This window comes from Fringilla coelebs (assembly GCF_963513975.1).
Source record: "Fringilla coelebs genome assembly, chromosome: Z".
In the NCBI taxonomy this organism is placed as follows: domain Eukaryota; kingdom Metazoa; phylum Chordata; class Aves; order Passeriformes; family Fringillidae; genus Fringilla; species Fringilla coelebs.
In genome coordinates, this window is record NC_140031.1 from 32,953,181 (window position 1) to 32,971,152 (window position 17,972).

The following is a 17,972-nucleotide window of genomic DNA, read 5'->3' on the forward strand; positions in this document are numbered from 1 at the left end:
TGGAGTCTCACTTTGTTACTGTAAAATCAGCCACAGTAGGAAAGGAAAGGAAAGTTCAAATGCACAACTTTGCATCACTGCCAAAATACACGAGCTCTATCTCAGTGAATTAAGTCAGTTGAATCCCACTGTGATGATGGAGTTCAGGCTGCAAGAAGAGTTCATGTTGGGCTGAGTCTGCAGTACCACCCTAGAATGCAATGTGCAGTATCTGTTCTGTATTCCCTTGGGCTGGGAATTTATAGCAAACAGTGCTTTTGGGAACAGTGTTAGCAACTGAAATACTGCAGCACAAAGTGCCCTCCCAGTAACTCTTAGCTACTGCCACAGTGCACACAGATAATAAAAATAGAATCTTGCTTGTTCATCTGAAGTAGTTTCTGAATTCAAGTGATTGTAAATAACTCTAAGTTAAACCTGATAGTCAACTGAAAATCTGAAAACAAACAGAAACAAACAGACATTTACCTCAGAATTTCAAGCTAAAGAACTCAGCAAGGTAATAGACGCAAGAGGAATTTCATAACAAGATGTCAAAAACTCCTGATCTTAGAGTGGGAGCAAGTATTTTTTCTTCATTAAAAGCTAGTGTCTGTAGAATAACATATAAAATTAATTAATGCACATTGATAAAACTAGAAAAAGTGTTTTAATTGCAGCAAATGGTTTTTGACTAAACTACTAGCTTGTACTTAGTTTCAACTAATTTATTTTCCTAAGACCTTTTTTTTTTTTAACACAGTATGAACTGTTAAACAAAGACCTGAAAATCATGTGTCTCGCCTCTGTTCTGAGCATACAAATTGCTGGATTCTGATTTATGCCCTATTTAATATTTGCAGCTTTATCAATGCTACTGCTGTGCACTCTGCAGTGACTTAGCCTGACTACACCTTAACCTCTGTCATGGAAAATGGGGTAAGCTATACTTCATCAAATTTGTAGCTTGCCTGAGTCATTCACTTTAAAAGTTCTATTCAAAATTCTCTTATTATTTCTGAATGACAGAGATTTGAAATGTAGCAATTTTTAAATTGAATTTGAATTTCTTTTATTAATTGCAGTACTTGTACTTATAATTTGTTCCCCAGTCAGAAAATCAGTTTATTTCGTTGCATTGTACAGCAGTGTCCAATGCTAAAACATTCAAACTGTTGCAAACCTGATTTCTAGTATTAAAAATGGGTAATTTTGAGGCTTTTTCAGAAGTTCATGGCTCTTGTGTTGTATGCATGCGAATGACTGCAATGAGAGGACGTGTAGGTGTATGTTCTCAGCTGCAATCCCTAGGGTAAGGGAGCGTCTCATCTGTGTCTCCTGCACTCTAAAATGTTTGGGTGGCCATGGACGGTGTTGCCCCTGTCAGCAACCACTCCTTGGGTTAGTAAGGGTATCATGGCTTAGTTACTGAGCCTGGGTGGCCATGTACTCTTCACACCCTTTCTCAGGGTGATGAAACTGTGCTCCTCATTTTCCACGCAACCCTTCCATAACCAGGTGACTCTCGCAGTTAGTCTGTAATACAGGCTACATATACCACATGCAAGGTCAAAGCTCAAATTTCTGGTGTACAATTTCACTAAGAAAAAAATTAACACAGAAACAATCAATTCCCAGTGCTCAGCTAAACCCATCTCTTCAGTTTACCACAACACAAACCCAATATTGCCTCTGCCAGGACAGCCACCCTGGAATCTGCTTCCTCTTCTTAATGACCTTCAGCTGTCTGCCCCTCCCTCACGGCCTCCCGTTTCTGGCAGGTGCTATGGGGCGGGGAAGACTTCATCCAGAACTGTTAATCACCTCCTCCCTTTGTGCTTTGTTCGGCTGACATGCCCTACTTTGTATTACTGGTTTTTATTTTTCATTGCCTTGAAGGGTGTAATGCCAAGGTCTGTGACCTCATTTAAAAGACAACGGAAAACTGAAGCCTTCTCCATGGTGAAGGTGAGTAGAACAGGGCCATGTTACAGACTCCTCTGGCATCATGCTGTAATCCTTCTGGGGAACAGTAACCTGTTGATTGATGTTTACCAAGCCTTTCAGAAAGGCATGGTGTGCAGTAGAAAAGTATGAAGTAAACTAAAGCAATAAAATTGATACATTCTAGAGGCTACTTGGTTCTACCTCTTGTCTTTTCGGGCACAAATCAGACCACTGCTATCTTACTCTCTGCTTATGAGAATTTTCATTTAGTGAAAAGTGAATTGTGCTAGTGGTAGAACTCCAGCCCTGTACATCAGTGAACCTAAGCTTCCATGCTGACCTTCTCCAGCTCTGCATTTTCAGAATCAGCTAATTCAAGACGATTTTTTTTTTTTTTTAAAGCAAATGATCTGTCTGTTCTCTTGGTTATGGTGGGTAACCCAATATCAGATATTACTTCTCCTTACAAACCTTTCCACTTTTATATCCCTATTTTTCCTATGACCATAATCATGTCATTATATACAGCCGTCACTGTAGTCGAAAGAATGTCTCCTGCAGCCCTGAATGCATACACAAGCAAAAACCACCAAAACCAACCCAAACTCAAACCTGTATCACAAAAGCCCCAGAAACTTTTACTGGAGACAAGTATGTTTTGAATTCATTGTCAAAACAAGATTGAACATATTTCTAGGGTTGTAATATGTTCTTGAGAAACACAGAAATTCCTAAAATATTGAGGACATTGCCAAAACCTGCTAGAAATAATTTCAACAATTTTGACTGGTTTTGTTCACTTTAGCTGACAAACATCTTTCAGAAAGTGCCTGTTTGATGATGGTGTTTCCTAGCAAACTACTAGTGACAAACATGAACAGTCAACATGAAAAATCCAAGGAGAATTGCAAATTCTTTAGTATAACATTTTAACATTTTTAATTCAAATCAGGCTAGTAAGGTCAGCTTTTTTTTAATGGAAAATGAAAATGCTCTAGTATGTACTCACATGTCTTTACCTCTAATAATGAAGCGTTGGGATTGCCACAATGGATGGAGTAACTTTATATTTCATGTTATGATAAGGAAAAGAAACATACAAACAGAAAAAAAATGCAATTATGCAATCAGGAGTAAATGTAACAGGTTTGTAATATGAACATGTTTCAAAGAAAGATGTGGAATTTCCAAAGAGCAAAAAAAAAACCAAAAAACCCACCAAACAAAAAATATCTTTTGCTTCTGTCAGCAAAGCAACTTGGGGAGCACTTCCATTTGTGCAACATTCACAAGAACTGTAAATGAGTAAAAGCAATAAAGCCAATTGTGCAATATATTTCTAATAGATGTTGTTTAATTCTAAAAAGGTAAAATCCAGAGGGGAAAATAGTTTTGAAAAAATTTAGCCTAACAGTCTCATGGATTTGATGACTGTAAATGCAGGGATTCCAAAATATGAAGACTAGGGAGGAACATAATGTACAAAGTACTCCAATACAAATCAAGGTCTCCCAATTCACCAAAACTTGCCAACTCCACATTTTAAATTTTCTCAAATATTCTAAGAATTATCAAGAATACTGTTTGGGTTAATAACTAGAATCTTTATATTATGGAGAATAAGCTTATGAAATAGCAGGAAAACAAATGTGATGTAAATTAAACAGTACACAAATATATTACTTCCTTAAAATAAGTATCTTGTTATGGGGGAGTTTTACTTTTGTATTTATTATGGTAATATGTTGTGTCTACAAAAGGTTCTAAAGTTGTAAGGAATTGCAGTCTGTTGTTTTGTGTTCTGTCAAGCTTTGAGCCTAGCCCCTGTAATAACTGAATCTTCTCAGCTCAACTTTGAATGACCTTGTACTTGGAAAATGTTTTTCAATCCTGTTTAGTCATTGTAGCTGTTCAGCAGTTAATCTAAGCACATTGTTTTTTAAGTAAGGTTAGCTTCTTGTTGCCCAAGCGTAATAGGGAACAAACGGTCAAGGGGACAATGATAAAAATATTAGGAAACAGATGAAAAATAAAAAAAGATGGTTATTAAAAGGGAGGGATGTGGAAAAAGTGAAGGCTACATAGAATCATAGTGACTGGATAGTGAATTTATGGTAGAAGAGAATCAGGAGATCCTAAAAGCAAAGAAAAACTTAAAAATGTAAACATGTTAGAATTGACATGATGGTCATACACACATTTGAAAATTTAATAACACACAAAGATAAATGACAGGAAGTGCAAGATCACAAATATGAGATGATAGAATGCATAATGAGTGAAGAACTACAAAAATTATAAAGGCTGTTCTAAGGAGAGATGTGTTATTGATCCAATAATTGTTGAATCTCCATAAATCTCCCTATAACTGGACAGAGAAGACTCAAATGCAGTCTCCCACCTTTACGTTTGCATTTATAATTGTGCAGATAATACCTGCAGTAATAGTAAAAATTTGAATTGAAAAATTATGTGAACAATCTTGGCATTGAGTACTGTAGCCACTCTCTACTTTTGAGAAGGGCTCCTGGACATCAGTGTGATGAAAAATCAACTTTCCAGGCACAGCTATCACCAAGGATGTAAGATGCTAGGGCCACAGGTGGAAGGAGTGGACATTTTAATGTATATCTTAATACACATGGTGTGAAACCTTCTTCCTTACCTGCATGCACACACACACAAAGAGTTTTATTTCTTGTCACAGTGGTACATTCAGGGCAACTTTTCCAGAAACCCTGCAAAAGTTACAATGGAGAGGAAAAGAAAACATACTTCTCTATAAAAACAGGTATAGTATTTCTGTAATAAGATACTTACATTGGTGAAATGCAATTTCCGGGTTAAAATATATTCTGACCATGTTTCAACTTCTTTCTCCATTTTTTGGGGGGAAAGTCTATGCTTTTTATGAGTATTTTGCTTCCCATGTAGGCTACACAGTGATTTGCTTTGGTAATGCTGTTTAACTCTTTATTACGAAACCAAGTACTCTGCATATCTGGATCTTAAACAAAGTACATTAACACAGCGGCACCAGCCGAAATACTTCACATATTTGTAAGGGTTAGATCTTTGAAACCTTCCTTTGCTTTCAGTTGTAGGCTCTGAAATCCAACTCTGGGAGTGATAAATCAGAAAACTTCCTGTCTGAGAAACAAGGGTGCTCACGCATCCTAAAACACTATCAAGATCTAAACTAAACCCAGGTCTCGGACTCTTTGTCTTGCAACTATTATTATTTAATTCAGAGAAAAAAGAAACAAACAAACAATGAGGAGAAGGCATGAGGCATCTGATTCAGGTGAGCTGGAGCCTCAGCACCTCGCAGAACACCCAGAAACACCTCATTACCCCATCAATGTCTGTGAGGATCTGAAGGGAGGGTGTCAGTGGGTGGATCCAGGCTCTGCTCGGTGGTGCCAAGCGACAGGACAAGAGGCAACGGGCAAAAACTGACACACAGGAAGCTTCATCTCATCATGAGGAGGAACTTCAGTGCGCAGTGACTGAGCAGTGGAACAGACTGCCCGTAGAGGCTGTGGAAGTCTCTCTCGCTGGGATATTCAAGAACGATCCTGTGCCACGTGCTCTGCGATGACCCTGCTGGAACAGGGAGGTTGGACCCGATGGTCCGCTGTGGTTCCCTTCCAGCCTGACCCATTCTGTGAGTCTGACCTGTACGGGTCACATGTAAACATCTGGACCTAAAGAGAGGCAGGATGCATACGGCTAAAGAAGGGCAGGGATCCCTGGATTCCCAGGCCTTTCCAACATCCCTCGCTCAGCACCTTGGCTGGATAGCAGGTGCTCCTGGCCCTGGAAGAAGCAGGCGGCAGGCGCCCCGGGGCCGGCGGTGGCAGCGCGCCGCTCCCGACCCGCCGGACCTGGCAGGGCCTCCCCAGGCCCCGCTCCGGCACCCGCACGGCGCATGCGCGGCCCGCGCCTCGGGCGGGCTAATTCAAACGTGCCCCTCGCCCCTTCTCCTCGCCGGGGTAGCGGTGGAGCTGTGACGTCATTGCACCGCGTCCTCTTTCTTCCCTGCGGTTTCCGGCGCTCGCCCGCGCCGTGAGTGCGGCGGAAAGTTTTCATTTGTATGGTTCACGGCGTCGCTTCTCCCCCCTTTCCCCCAGGCGCGGGCGGGCGGGGGCTGCCTGAGCCCCCTCCGCCGGGCGCGGACCCTCCTCTCCCCTTGCCGTCTCCGCAGGAGATGCGGCGAGCCTTTCGGCGATGGCTTCGGGGGGCTCGGAGGCGGCGACGCAGCGGGTGGCAGAGCTGGAGGAAGAGCTGCGGGGTCTGGTGGAGCAGCTGAGCCGCTGCCAGGTACCTGAGCGCGGGGCGAGGGCCGCCCGGGGCCGGGCGGGCGCGTCCCGCTTGGGACCGCGGGTTCGCGTCCGGTTCCCGGCGGGTAAGGAGGAGGAGCAGGGCCGCGGGCGCCCGGCGCCTCCGAGACATGAATTAAATCGGGCTTGGGCCCTTGTCCTGGATAAAACCACCTGTCCTGAAGCTGTTCACTTTTCCAGAAGCCACGGTTCGCTTGAATTGAAGTAGCAAAAGTCCCGAGATACTGCTTTCTGCAACTTCCGGGGAAAATGAACAGGCAGAGGGGTTTAGAGAATTTTAAGTCTTGAAGGAACCTTTGGCGGTAATTTAATCTCTCCCCCAGCCTTGCATCAGGATTAAATATACCCAAGCTATTTCTGGGATGGGAGGGCTTAATGAGTAATTATAGGTGTACTTTCAAAAGTTCCTCCTCTGTGTCTCGCCTTGTCGCCTCCCTTCATCGGTACACTTCCCTCCTTTTTCCAGTTGGTCATTCATCGCGATCGTTAGGTGTACTTATTAAAAACTATAAAAAGATTGGTAATGTGAGGTCTTGTTCTAGAAGTCATCGAAAATTCTCTGCCAAACATGGATTACACGGGCAGTACATGGCAGAGGGAGGTCACACCTAATGCTGCAGGCAGCCAGAACAGTATTTTCACGTGGGATGTGGTCTGGTTAAAGCCATGAAGACCTGGGCTGATGAAGCAATCAGAAGAAAGCATCCATCTGAAAGTTAGTAGTGGTTTCTTGCGTCAAGCAGCATTGATACACGTGACAATTGTTGTTGGATTCCTGGTGCGGGTGGAATCAAGGTTTCTTGAGAAAACATGTTGCATTGGAGATTTGTGGGGAGAAGGAGCTGTCAAGTGAAATTCCTGTTTGGAAATGCTGAACAGTGCTAAATGTTTAGGGGAATATCTTCAATGTCTTATGAGAGAAGTTAAGGAAACTCTCAATAAAGATATAGTTTACTATTCCTAGTATGCAGATGTGTGCTATCAGGCAAAATTTGGTGGAGGCAGAAGGAAGCTCTGTACTCTACTCGTTTGCTGGTTGAACATAAAAGCTTTTGAAGAGCATTATACATACGAGAAACTTTGAAGAAACAGTGCAAATCTAAATTTCTAATTGCTTTGGTAACTTGATGTGTACAAATTGTAGTTAAGCATCTGATTTCCCCTTTAGATCAATTTCAATTATGTGTGCATTTCTACTTGTTTTTTGATGAACACATATATTCCACAGGTGTTGAAGTCAACAAAGTATTTTGAAATGTATTTATTTTAAGTTTCCTGCTTATTATTTTGCCATTCTTGGGTTTTTGTCTTTTATCAGGTCAGATAGCTTTCTTTGATGAAAAAAAGAACAGGCAGCTATTTACAGCTTTTGAAAACAGAACCCAGTCTGTAATCTCTCCAGCTCTAGGTAGAATCCAGTATGTACCATCCTTCTAACAACAGGGGATGCATGTGTTCAGGATATATTTCAGATTATTAATAAAATAAAAAAGAAAGTGAAGCAGCAATCTTTAAGTAGAGATTAATCTTTAAGTAGAGATTCTCTGGAAGTACTGCAGTGTAGACATCTACATGCTTTTCCATTTTACTAATCCATCAATATATTTGACACGTTTAAGCATGTGTATGTTACATAAAGAAGGGGGAAGCCAGATTTTAATACAGAAAAGAGGTGATAGCCTCATCAATTAGGCAGGTTTTTCAGTATAGCATTTCTCTGAAGTGATTAATTTTGTGAAGGTGTTCTGAATTGGAATGACAACTAAAATGGCCTAATTTACTGAATGGACTTCAGTAAAATTCTTCAAGTGGTTTGAAAGTCAACTGATGAAATTATTTGTAGATAGTTAATCTATCTACAAATAATTACATTTCATATGAAAACTTTGTGTAAAGACATGTAATTTGAAAGCATAAATACATATGGGTAATGTTAATGCTGTGTTTTTCTAGCATCTTTTCAGTTGAAATATAAAATTGTTGCTGACCAGATAATTTCCTTAGTGTAATTTCATTTCATCTGCAGTGGTTTGCTTAATTTCCTTTAGATCTAAGAACTTCTTTTGTTTCTGTGTTGTCTTGTTAATCAGCATTGTGAAACTATTTAGGTTGGAACAGAATTTTTGACAGCATCTATTACACCCCGCCCTAGAACAGATTGCCCAGGTCAGTGCCTAGTTAAGTTTTGAGTATTTCCATTCCTGGAGACTGCAACCCCTCAGGACACCCTATGGAGGTGTATCACAGTAAAAGTGTTTCAGTTTCTATAACTTGATAAAATTGCCCAAGCCCCTTTTCCCCCCTTTTCCCCCCTTTTCCCCCCTTTTCCCCCCTTTTCCCCCCTTTTCCCCCCTTTCCCCCCCTTTCCCCCCCTTTCCCCCCCTTTCCCCCCCTTTCCCCCCCTTTCCCCCCCTTTCCCCCCCTTTCCCCCCCTTTCCCCCCCTTTCCCCCCCTTTCCCCCCCTTTCCCCCCCTTTCCCCCCCTTTCCCCCCCTTTCCCCCCTTTCCCCCCCTTTTCCCCCTTTCCCCCCCTTTTCCCCCTTTTCCCCCTTTTCCCCCTTTTCCCCCTTTTCCCCCTTTTCCCCCTTTTCCCCCTTTTCCCCCTTTTCCCCCTTTTCCCCCTTTTCCCCCTTTCCCCCCTTTCCCCCCTTTCCCCTTCTGCAGCTGAAGTGGGGTGCTATTTAATATTTCCTTTAATACTACTCAAACAATTCTAGGACTGTCAGTAGTAATAAGCAAGATATTGGAGTGGGGCCTGTTAAAAGCACAATTTTCTTGCAGTCACTCTGTGAAAACTGACATTGACATACAATTTTGTGGTAAGAAAGCTAAAGCCAAATTTTGTGGTGAGAAAGCCAAAAATGAGAAAGCCAAATTAAGAAAATAGTCCAAAACTCCCAGATTGTCTACTGAGAAGCCTTGTATAAAGCTAAGGAGGTGTATCTGTATAGTATGCTGTTTTGGGAAAATTATGATTGTGTCTGCAATAAGACATTTTGTAATTACTTTTAATTTCAGTGGCTCTTCTTATTTTATTTGAGAATTACTTGAGAAATAAAGTTTTGGTTCCTGAAAACAACTGAAAAGAAAGCAGAAAATTGTTTTTTATTTTTAAATTTCTTGTTTTCTTTGGCACCTTTTTACATTTCTGTAATAGGCTTGACGTTATTGGAGGGCAAGTGGAAAGATAAAGGTCAAATAGTAAGTCATGTCACATCTTGTCTCTATTACTTGTGTTAACTGCTGCGTTCTATTTCAGAGTTTTATGCTACTGCCTACCACCTCAAAATATCAATATCTTCATTACCGATGTTATTATTATTCTCAGGAGTTTTTGTTTTTCCTTGGTGTTGAAAAGATTTGGCTTGTGTTTTACCTCCATTTTTTTTCCCTTGTGATTGTATATTTTTGGGGATGGAGCAGATGGATATGCCTTTTTTGCAAAACATGATGGCTCCTGGTATGGAAAATTAGTCTGCTTTTGTTTGCTTCTGTTTTTTTCCTTGTGTTTGTGTTGATTTTTTGTTGTGTTTTTTTGTTTGTTTGTTTGTTATTTTTTGGTTTTGTTTTGTTTTGTTTTTTTTTTTTAGTAAGGGGGATGGTCAGTCTCTGGAAGCTCATTCTGTGGGTGGAATTTCTGAGCCAAGATTACTTTCTTTAGCTTTATGTGCTTTCTCTTTAGTCTTGTGTATTTCTTTAAATCACCTGTTTGGTCTGTAGATTCATAGCATATTCCTTGGTGTCCTGTAGGGAGCTTCTTGTGGTGAAAGACAGTTCATTTGGTGTAAAATAAAGTGCGTTGCTAAATTGATGATTGATGTCCTAGCTCTCAGGCTCGTTCTAGAATAGACACTTTCATACCCCCCTATTCTGTAACTGAAAAGGTAGGAATAGTCCTTTCAGGTATTCTGTGATGGGAAACTACATCAAATCCTTGCTTAGAACAAGACAGTAATTCTGGACTGGATTTTCTATGTTGAATAGTGTTCTACATTGATTGTAATACAAAAAGTTGGCAGAAGCATATGTAATATGCATATGGAAGAAGCATAGGTAATATAGCATATCTTTCTGCTAAAATGATACTGTATTTTCCTTCCCAAGGACTTTCTTTTCTAACTTCATAGTTCTACCAAAGCTAAACTACTCTTTATCTTTTCCCTGCATAAAAATACATGTATTATTTTTAGGGAGGTCTTGTTAGTGTTATCTGCTGTAGCTCATATGCCTTTTCTGTCAGTGATAGTTATAATGCCTAATCTTCTACCATATTAGCAATTAAGTATGCTATTGCATGGTACTCTGTACAGCCCAAAAAGTACAGTCTTCCAACTGGCAGCAGTCTGCAGACCATACTGTTCAGTCAAAGAAACCATACTGTGTGTGGGTTTCAATTTACAAATGCAATTTATCCACTAAAAATAGATAGTTCACCTTTAGTCAAAAAGTTAGGAACTGATCAGTAATCCACTAAAGGTTCTGCTGTAACAAATTCACTGGTAGCATTTCAACACTTTTGTCAGAAGGTGCTAAATACAAATGAGGAATAAAGAGATCTTCCAGTAGCTGCTGCTGCTTTTGCTTCTGTTTATTACCAGGGATTGGAAAGACATCTTGAAGAATGGACTATCTGTATCTCTAGGCATTTTTGGGTAAAAGACGATCAAGAAAGATGGTTGCTACTTTGTGGGAAGTAGCAGAGATTTCCATTGCTTCCTGACTTGTTTCATGCTGTGTTTCTTGATTGTTGTGAAAAGTTGTGCATAGATCCATTTTAGTCTTTATGTCCTGGTTTGTAGTGTGCTTGAAGAAAAATAACAGTTTTTTGTGGGCAGTGAAACTGTCTAGTTTTGATCGCTTTCTGTGTCAATTTGTGATTATTAGCACTGATAACAGAAAACATTTAATTAGCTGTAAAAACAGGTGTATTTATTTATTCATTCTGTAGCAATTTAATATTCAGTACACCCAGTGAAAATAATGTAGCCATGGTACTATTGATTTATACATAGTTTTAATACCCCCCTCCATTAGTTACAAATAAACAGGAAAAAACATTAACTAACACACCAAGACATTGTGTTGCTTCACAATAGGTGACTAGATGTTGCAGATGCATGTTGATGATACCTATTAGAAATGTTTTTAAATCAATATCAGGAAATTGTAAGTAACAATAAATTTAAAAACCTCAAAAAAACCAGAACACTAAAACATAGCTCTTCCATGGTAATGTATTTTTATGTTGACTTTGTTCTTGTCCATCCAACTTTGTGACCAAAATTGAAATTTTTGTTAACTACCAGTATGAGAATTTGAGTGTGTCAGTATTTCTTCTAGAAAAATAGTTGATATTCATCATGTTGTTTTGAAATGGAGCGAAGTGTTTAGTTCTTCCACTCATTAAATGCTAATTTCTTTTATTAGTGATTAAGTCGAGACCACATATTTATTGGTGCCAGGGGATGCCAGCTGTTTAGTGCTGTGGGTGGTTTTTTTGTTATTTTATACTCTTATATTTTGCCATAAGGAGTGTAAATCACATGAGTCTGGTTAGTACAGGTGTTGTTAGTAAAGGCCTTACTCTTTTTGTATTATATATGGAAGTAGTGTTGAATACCTAAGTTTATTTTCTTCCACTTTATTTTATTTCTTGCAGATTTTAGTCAAGTGTAGTGAAATTTTTTCGTATCTGGTATTCCTTTTGAAAAATACTGGTTTAAAATATAGAAGTAAATCTGAAGACTAAAAAGTGTGATTTAAAAAAAAAGTGTATTTTTGTGCTTCACAAAGTCAATCCCTATTTATAGTATATCTGTGTGTGAATATTTCAGATTGGCCCAGCATGTCAGTGGGAATTTAAAATTGGGTGTAGAGATTACAGAGTCATAGAATAGCTTGGATTAGAAGGACCTTTAAAGATCATCTAGTCCTGCCTCCCTGGCCAGGAATGTCTTTCAGTAGGTCATGTTGCTTAAAACCCTGCCCAACGTGTCTTTGAATACCTCAGTGATGGGGGACCTGCAATCTTCCTCCACTGCCACACCACCTTGTTGTCGTCCACTTTCCTTATGTTCAGTCTGAATCTATACTTAATCCAAATTTAAATATTTTTAAATTGAAAAGGATACATTTTAAGATTGTTAAACCTTTTCCTGTTACTTGAGACATTGGTAAAGTCTGTTTTTCTTACAAGCGCTTTCATAGGTATTGAAAGGTGGCAATCAGGACCCTTGTACGTATTTTCCCAGCAGCACAAACCCAATTTTTTCATCCTTTTTCACAGGAAAGGTGTGAAAATGCCTCTGATCAGTTTTTTGGCCCTGCTATGGACCTCTGTTGATATGGCCATGTCTTTCTGGCGCTGGACTCCACAGAGCTGGATGCAGTACTCCAGGTAGGGTCTCACAACGGCAGATAAGAGAGGGAGAATTGTCTTCTGTGAGCTGGAGTGGATCCAGGATACAGTGGTCTCTCTGGTGTGCAAGTGAATGCCGCTGGCTCATGTTCAGCATTTTGTCCAGCAGTTCATGCAAGTGCTTTTCCTCTCAATCAGTTCATCCCACAGTCTGTATTGATAATGGGCTTTGCCGAGCCCAGGTACAAGACCTTTCACTTCACCTTGTTTCTCCTTTGAGATTTTCAAGCCTGTCGATGTCATTCTCTCTGGATGGCATCCCCTCCTAGTGGTGTAGAAATTGCAGTGCTCAGCTTGGTGCTATTTCTATCATGATGTCATTAGGAAGATGTTCAACAGTACTGGTTTCAGTATAACCTCTGGAGGAATACCACTTATGATTGGTTTCCTTGTGGACACAGAGCAGTTAACTGTAACCCTCTGGACAGGGACGTAGACCCTTGCTCATCTAATAGTGCATCAGACCCATTATTTCTCGAAATAAATGTCAAGAATGTTGTGGGGGACTGTATCAAAGGCTTTATGGAAATGGAGGTAGGTGACATCCACAGCCTGTCACGTATTCACTGTTGTAATCACAGGTATGGTTTGCCCTCGGTGAAAAATGTTGCCTGTATCTACGTACCCTCTTGTCACCCATGCTTGTCTTAATGCACTGGCTTGAAAGCAAGCTAGTGAGATATTCCAAGTCAGAACTACAGTTTAATAGGAAAATTAAAATACAGGCAATCGTACAGAAACAGTGTCAGATTCAGGACACTGACACCCTGTCGGTCAGAGTGGTGGTAGCAGTCCGATTGAATGGTGGATGTGGTTCTGTTGAGGTGGTGATCCTCTAGAAATAGAAGTCCTGTAGTCTTTTTCTAAAGGTCCAGTGATGGTTATGTAGCTCTTGTCCTCTGGGAATACAGTAGGTAGGGCTGCCCATGGTGTTCCAAAGCTCATATTATATCTACGTAGGAATCCTTGGTTCATTTCCCCTGGGTAGAGCATCTCACAATGGGATGGTGTAATTTTTGAATCATGAAATGAGGCTTGATGGCCCATTAGCAGAGGTAGCACCTGGAGGGAGTTATCAGGGATGGAGGAGATAAGGAGCACTGCCAGACCTGTTTTAACAGCTTATGAAGATGGTAATGAAATACCTACTTTTGGTTATATCTTGCGTTGTAACCTAAGACACATAGCTTCCAGAAGGACTTGTTTCATGATTTTACTGGGCAATGTGGTAGTGCTTGCAGATTGATGATTCCCATGATCTTTTTTACTCTTTTTTAAAAAAGACATGAAATTCCCTTTCCTCCAGTCACTGAGGGCTTTGTCTGGCTGCTGTAAGATAGACATGAATGCAAAAAATACCTGTTTATGTGAACAACTACTGCTTCTGTCAATAAAGGAAGTTGTGTTTTATGAGCAGAGATTTAGGCTCTTGTAATTTTTATAAATGCAGTGAGGAGGCCTCTAGAACACACTTTGATGTCTATGTTTACCATGTTGTTACAGATTCAACATGGAGGAGAATGACTGCGTGTAGCTGGTCTAGTTTTCCCATCTAACTGTTTTGGTTTGGGAAGAAGGTACACTGTTCTTGAAGAATGACTTCAGATAGTGTTCTTGTCCTTTACTGTTATTGAGAGTGCACTGTTTCAAGTATTTGAAGTTTAGCTCACAGCTTAAAAGGTATGCAAGTATTCTTCTATTTGTCCACAGTTTTTTTCCACAGGATTTGGAAAATACTACAATGCCATTTCAGGCGCAGTTGAAATAATGGACCCAAGTTGCGCTTGGTTAGTTGTGGTAATACAGAGGAAATGTACCCAAATGGATGCACGTGGTTATATTGTCTGTAAAATAAAATTATTTATGCATTCCTGTATTCTTAAATGAATTAAAAATCACAAGTGCATTATGATTTTATTAATCCAGTGCATTACATTTAAACAAAACTAACTCTGAGAGCTGTGCTGAAGCTTTTAAATGATCCTGTACTCTCAAGTAAGTGATAGAATTGTTACAATAACTCTGAATTGTCATGCTTACAGAAAGCAGTTACGTGACTTGGAAAATTCATGTCCTGCCCGATTCTGTTCATCTTCTGTGTAAATTACTTCTATGACTGCAGTTACTTTTAATTGAAGTAGTTTAGAAAGTTATAGCTTGAAATGAAAGCTGGCAGATCGCTTATTCTATCCTTGATAAGCGATCTTTAAAGAAAGCTTTTGATTTCTCACGTTCTCCTTTTTGAAAAGATTTTCTAAATTTATCAAGTGCTGCATCTCCAATATTGAGTACTCAGAAAAAAGCAAGTGCTGGTAGAAGGCTGTTCTAGTGAATGAAGGGAAACAGAGCATCCTGTGTGCTCGCTGAAGAAGAAACTAATTTACTTTTTGCTATTCAGTGAGGGTGGCATTGTGTGTGATAGGTCCATGTCTATCTGGTAAGTTCTGTCTATGAGTGATGTTTATTTTTGTTCCTTCCTCCAGTGATAATACCAATCTGCCTTCAGTTCATTTTTTACTATGCCATGACCAAGGAGTACCTTGTGTCTTGCCACAATAAGTCAGTTATTTATACCAATTAAGAATATATCATGGAATTACTTAGTTAAGTTCATTGCTGTCTTTCTGTTATGCTGGTGAACTAATCTGAGAGTATGCTGATTAAATTATGTGTAAGGACAGTGTGTTTAGTGTAAGTTGGGTGGTATTTTTGCTCAGAGCACTATTAGGGCATCAACATTCCAACAATGACACTATATTATTTTTATTGTGCTTGTTTGCATTCGGCGGAGTAATGAGTAAGGATTAAGGATTCAGTTCCTAAGGGAGTGTGTGTTGGAGGGTGTGTGTGGGTGTATATTTACCCACAAGTGTTAAGTAAAGCAGTGTACTACTTTGTCCCTTTTTGAACCAAACATATGTTTGTTGCGAGAACTACCAACAGAGACAATATAACATTTCTTTGAATAGAAAAGTATACGTGAAATGTACATGAAACTTTTTTTTTTAATATAATGCATTTACATGTTGATTGTGTCTTGCTTGTACTGCAACATTAAGGATTTGAGGGGATGGGGGAAAATACTCTTGTTTGCTGATGTTAAAAAAAAGCAGTCAGTCTGGTAAAGTCACCTACAGCCCTCTTACAAATTTCTACATAAGATTTTAACAGTGTATACTGTCTGTGAGTGATTTCTGTGAACTTGAAAATAACACAGTATTATTTTAAGAACCCGGTGTGTCTAAGGTTCTAAGTTTTCTTGTGAGTTACTGATCAGTCTTCTGGTGACTTTTTAGGTTGTTGAAAAGCACAGCACTTCACAGATAGATTTTCTAAACAGTAAGAGTATTTTTGTTGTGACTGCTCAGCAAGATCTGGTTGTAAAGAGAATACTTCTTATTTAGGAATATAATCTGGAAAACTGGAAAGCATAAAGGAACACTGGCACAGTGGGTCAAGAGAGTCTGAACTGATGGTATGCAGCAGTGTAAGTTAAAAAATCTTACGAGACATCAAGAAAGAAACAAGTCTTGCCACTTGCATATGGAGTGTATATATCACCTTGATAAAAGACTTCAGTTGTTTAGTTGGAAATGTACTACTCTATCCTGGATGTTTGGGGAGTGCAGAACAATCCATAGACAAAATTTTCTTGCAGGTTTTTCAGTGCTTATACGACCAGTCAGGTTATTTCATGCGTTCCCCCCTCACACCCCATGCCATGTAGTATTTTGATTTCCATACAAATTTTTCCAGTCTGACAATCATGTGTTCTGAACTACTCAGTTCATAACACAGAAAATTATTGGCATGTAATTGTTACAGAGTTATTATTAAAAATTAACAGTAAACCAATAGCTCCCTCTGTCCTCCCAACTGCTTTATTTTCCCACTTGGGGATATGGACTGATTAAAGAACTAAAATGAGAGTTTGCATCTTGTGTTTTTGTAGTGATGATTGGAGAGGCAGGGGATATGGAAGAGGCTGTTTGGATTGAGTGTGAAGAGGTTGGGGTTTATGTTTTGTTTCTATGATCTGTGGGTATTGTCTTTTAGATTTGAGAAGATGAATAATAATAAGTGAATAATAATTTGTAATGCTGTAAAGATTTAAGGTATGATAGTAACACTTAGCAGTAATTAACATACTTAGAAATAAATACAGTGAAACACCAAAAAGAGTACTGATTTCAAATTGCAGGTAACTGAGATGCTTGATATATGAATTTATGTTAAAGAGGGGAAGTTTGTCAGTTTTTCCTTGTTCTCAACACAGTGCATGATATACATCTAACCAAAAAAACTAAACTTACTTGTAAATGTAAAACCCAAACTGTTATAAGTGTATAGTTTCTGTGTCATTAAAAAAAACCCAGAAAGATCCTTATCAAAGCTTATGATTTGATACTTCTTTCACTGCTAATTTAAAAGTTTTGCTTTAGTAAATTCAGTATAATTACTTTAAAAACAATGTGCCAGCTAATTCTCCTTGATAAAGCTGTATAAAAACACTGAAAAGATTCTATGGTTCCAAGTTTCCATTAGACAAATAACTGCAATATTGATAAAGTTTTAGGTATTTATGGTATCAAATAGTGAAATAGTTATTCTTGGAATTTGCTTCCAAAAGGAAGATAAAATGTTTTGAATAAGGATATTTGTCTTTCTCTGCTTGTAAGTCAGAGGCGTTCTTAGTATTTTGATTTCTGCTGATGTTTTATACATTCACAGCTTCACTTGAAAGCGAATACTTGTGCTGTAGCTAGTTATGCCTTATAATGTCTGTTAGTGGCTTATTTTTTGTCAGTGTTTCTGAGTTTGCTCCTGCTAAAAATCAGTAAAAAAAAAATCTAGTTTACTTTGCAAAGAACACATTTAAAGCCTTGGGTAGTCTGCATTTGTTTTTGTCTTTCAGTATGATGAACTGCAGTCACTTTAACTGTAGGCTGAGGGGAAAAATGTCACTTTTCAGGGAATACGCAATTTGCTCTTTTCTTTTTTCAGAGTATTTTTGTTCTTGCATGCAAACTTGATTGCAGGGTGGGCATCTTTATCTGACATTAGATTTGTTCTATCTATTAATTATTAATTAATTAATTAATCTATCTATTAATGAGTAATTTTTGTGGATGCCATGGGATAGAGAGAGAGAAATGGCAAGCGTTCTCACAGTGGCTTGTGAGAAGTTTTAGGGAGCTGGAAAGATGTGATAACTTGTTGACTACAAACAAGTTGCAGGTGTTGTTTTTCCACTTTATTTTTCTGTTCCTCTCAAGGAACAGAACA

General features: G+C 39.0%; 1 protein-coding gene across 1 annotated transcript in view; it reads left to right on the forward strand.

Moving 5' to 3' along the window:
• Positions 1 to 6,156: 6,156 nt before the first annotated feature.
• CNTLN (centlein) overlaps positions 6,157 to 17,972 on the forward strand; it is a gene marked incomplete at both ends in the record, with an annotated part of 182,794 nt that continues 170,978 nt past the window's right edge. Inside the window, 1 exon segment of the mRNA XM_084224713.1 lies at positions 6,157 to 6,249. Coding sequence (XP_084080839.1) covers positions 6,157 to 6,249 — 93 coding nt within the window.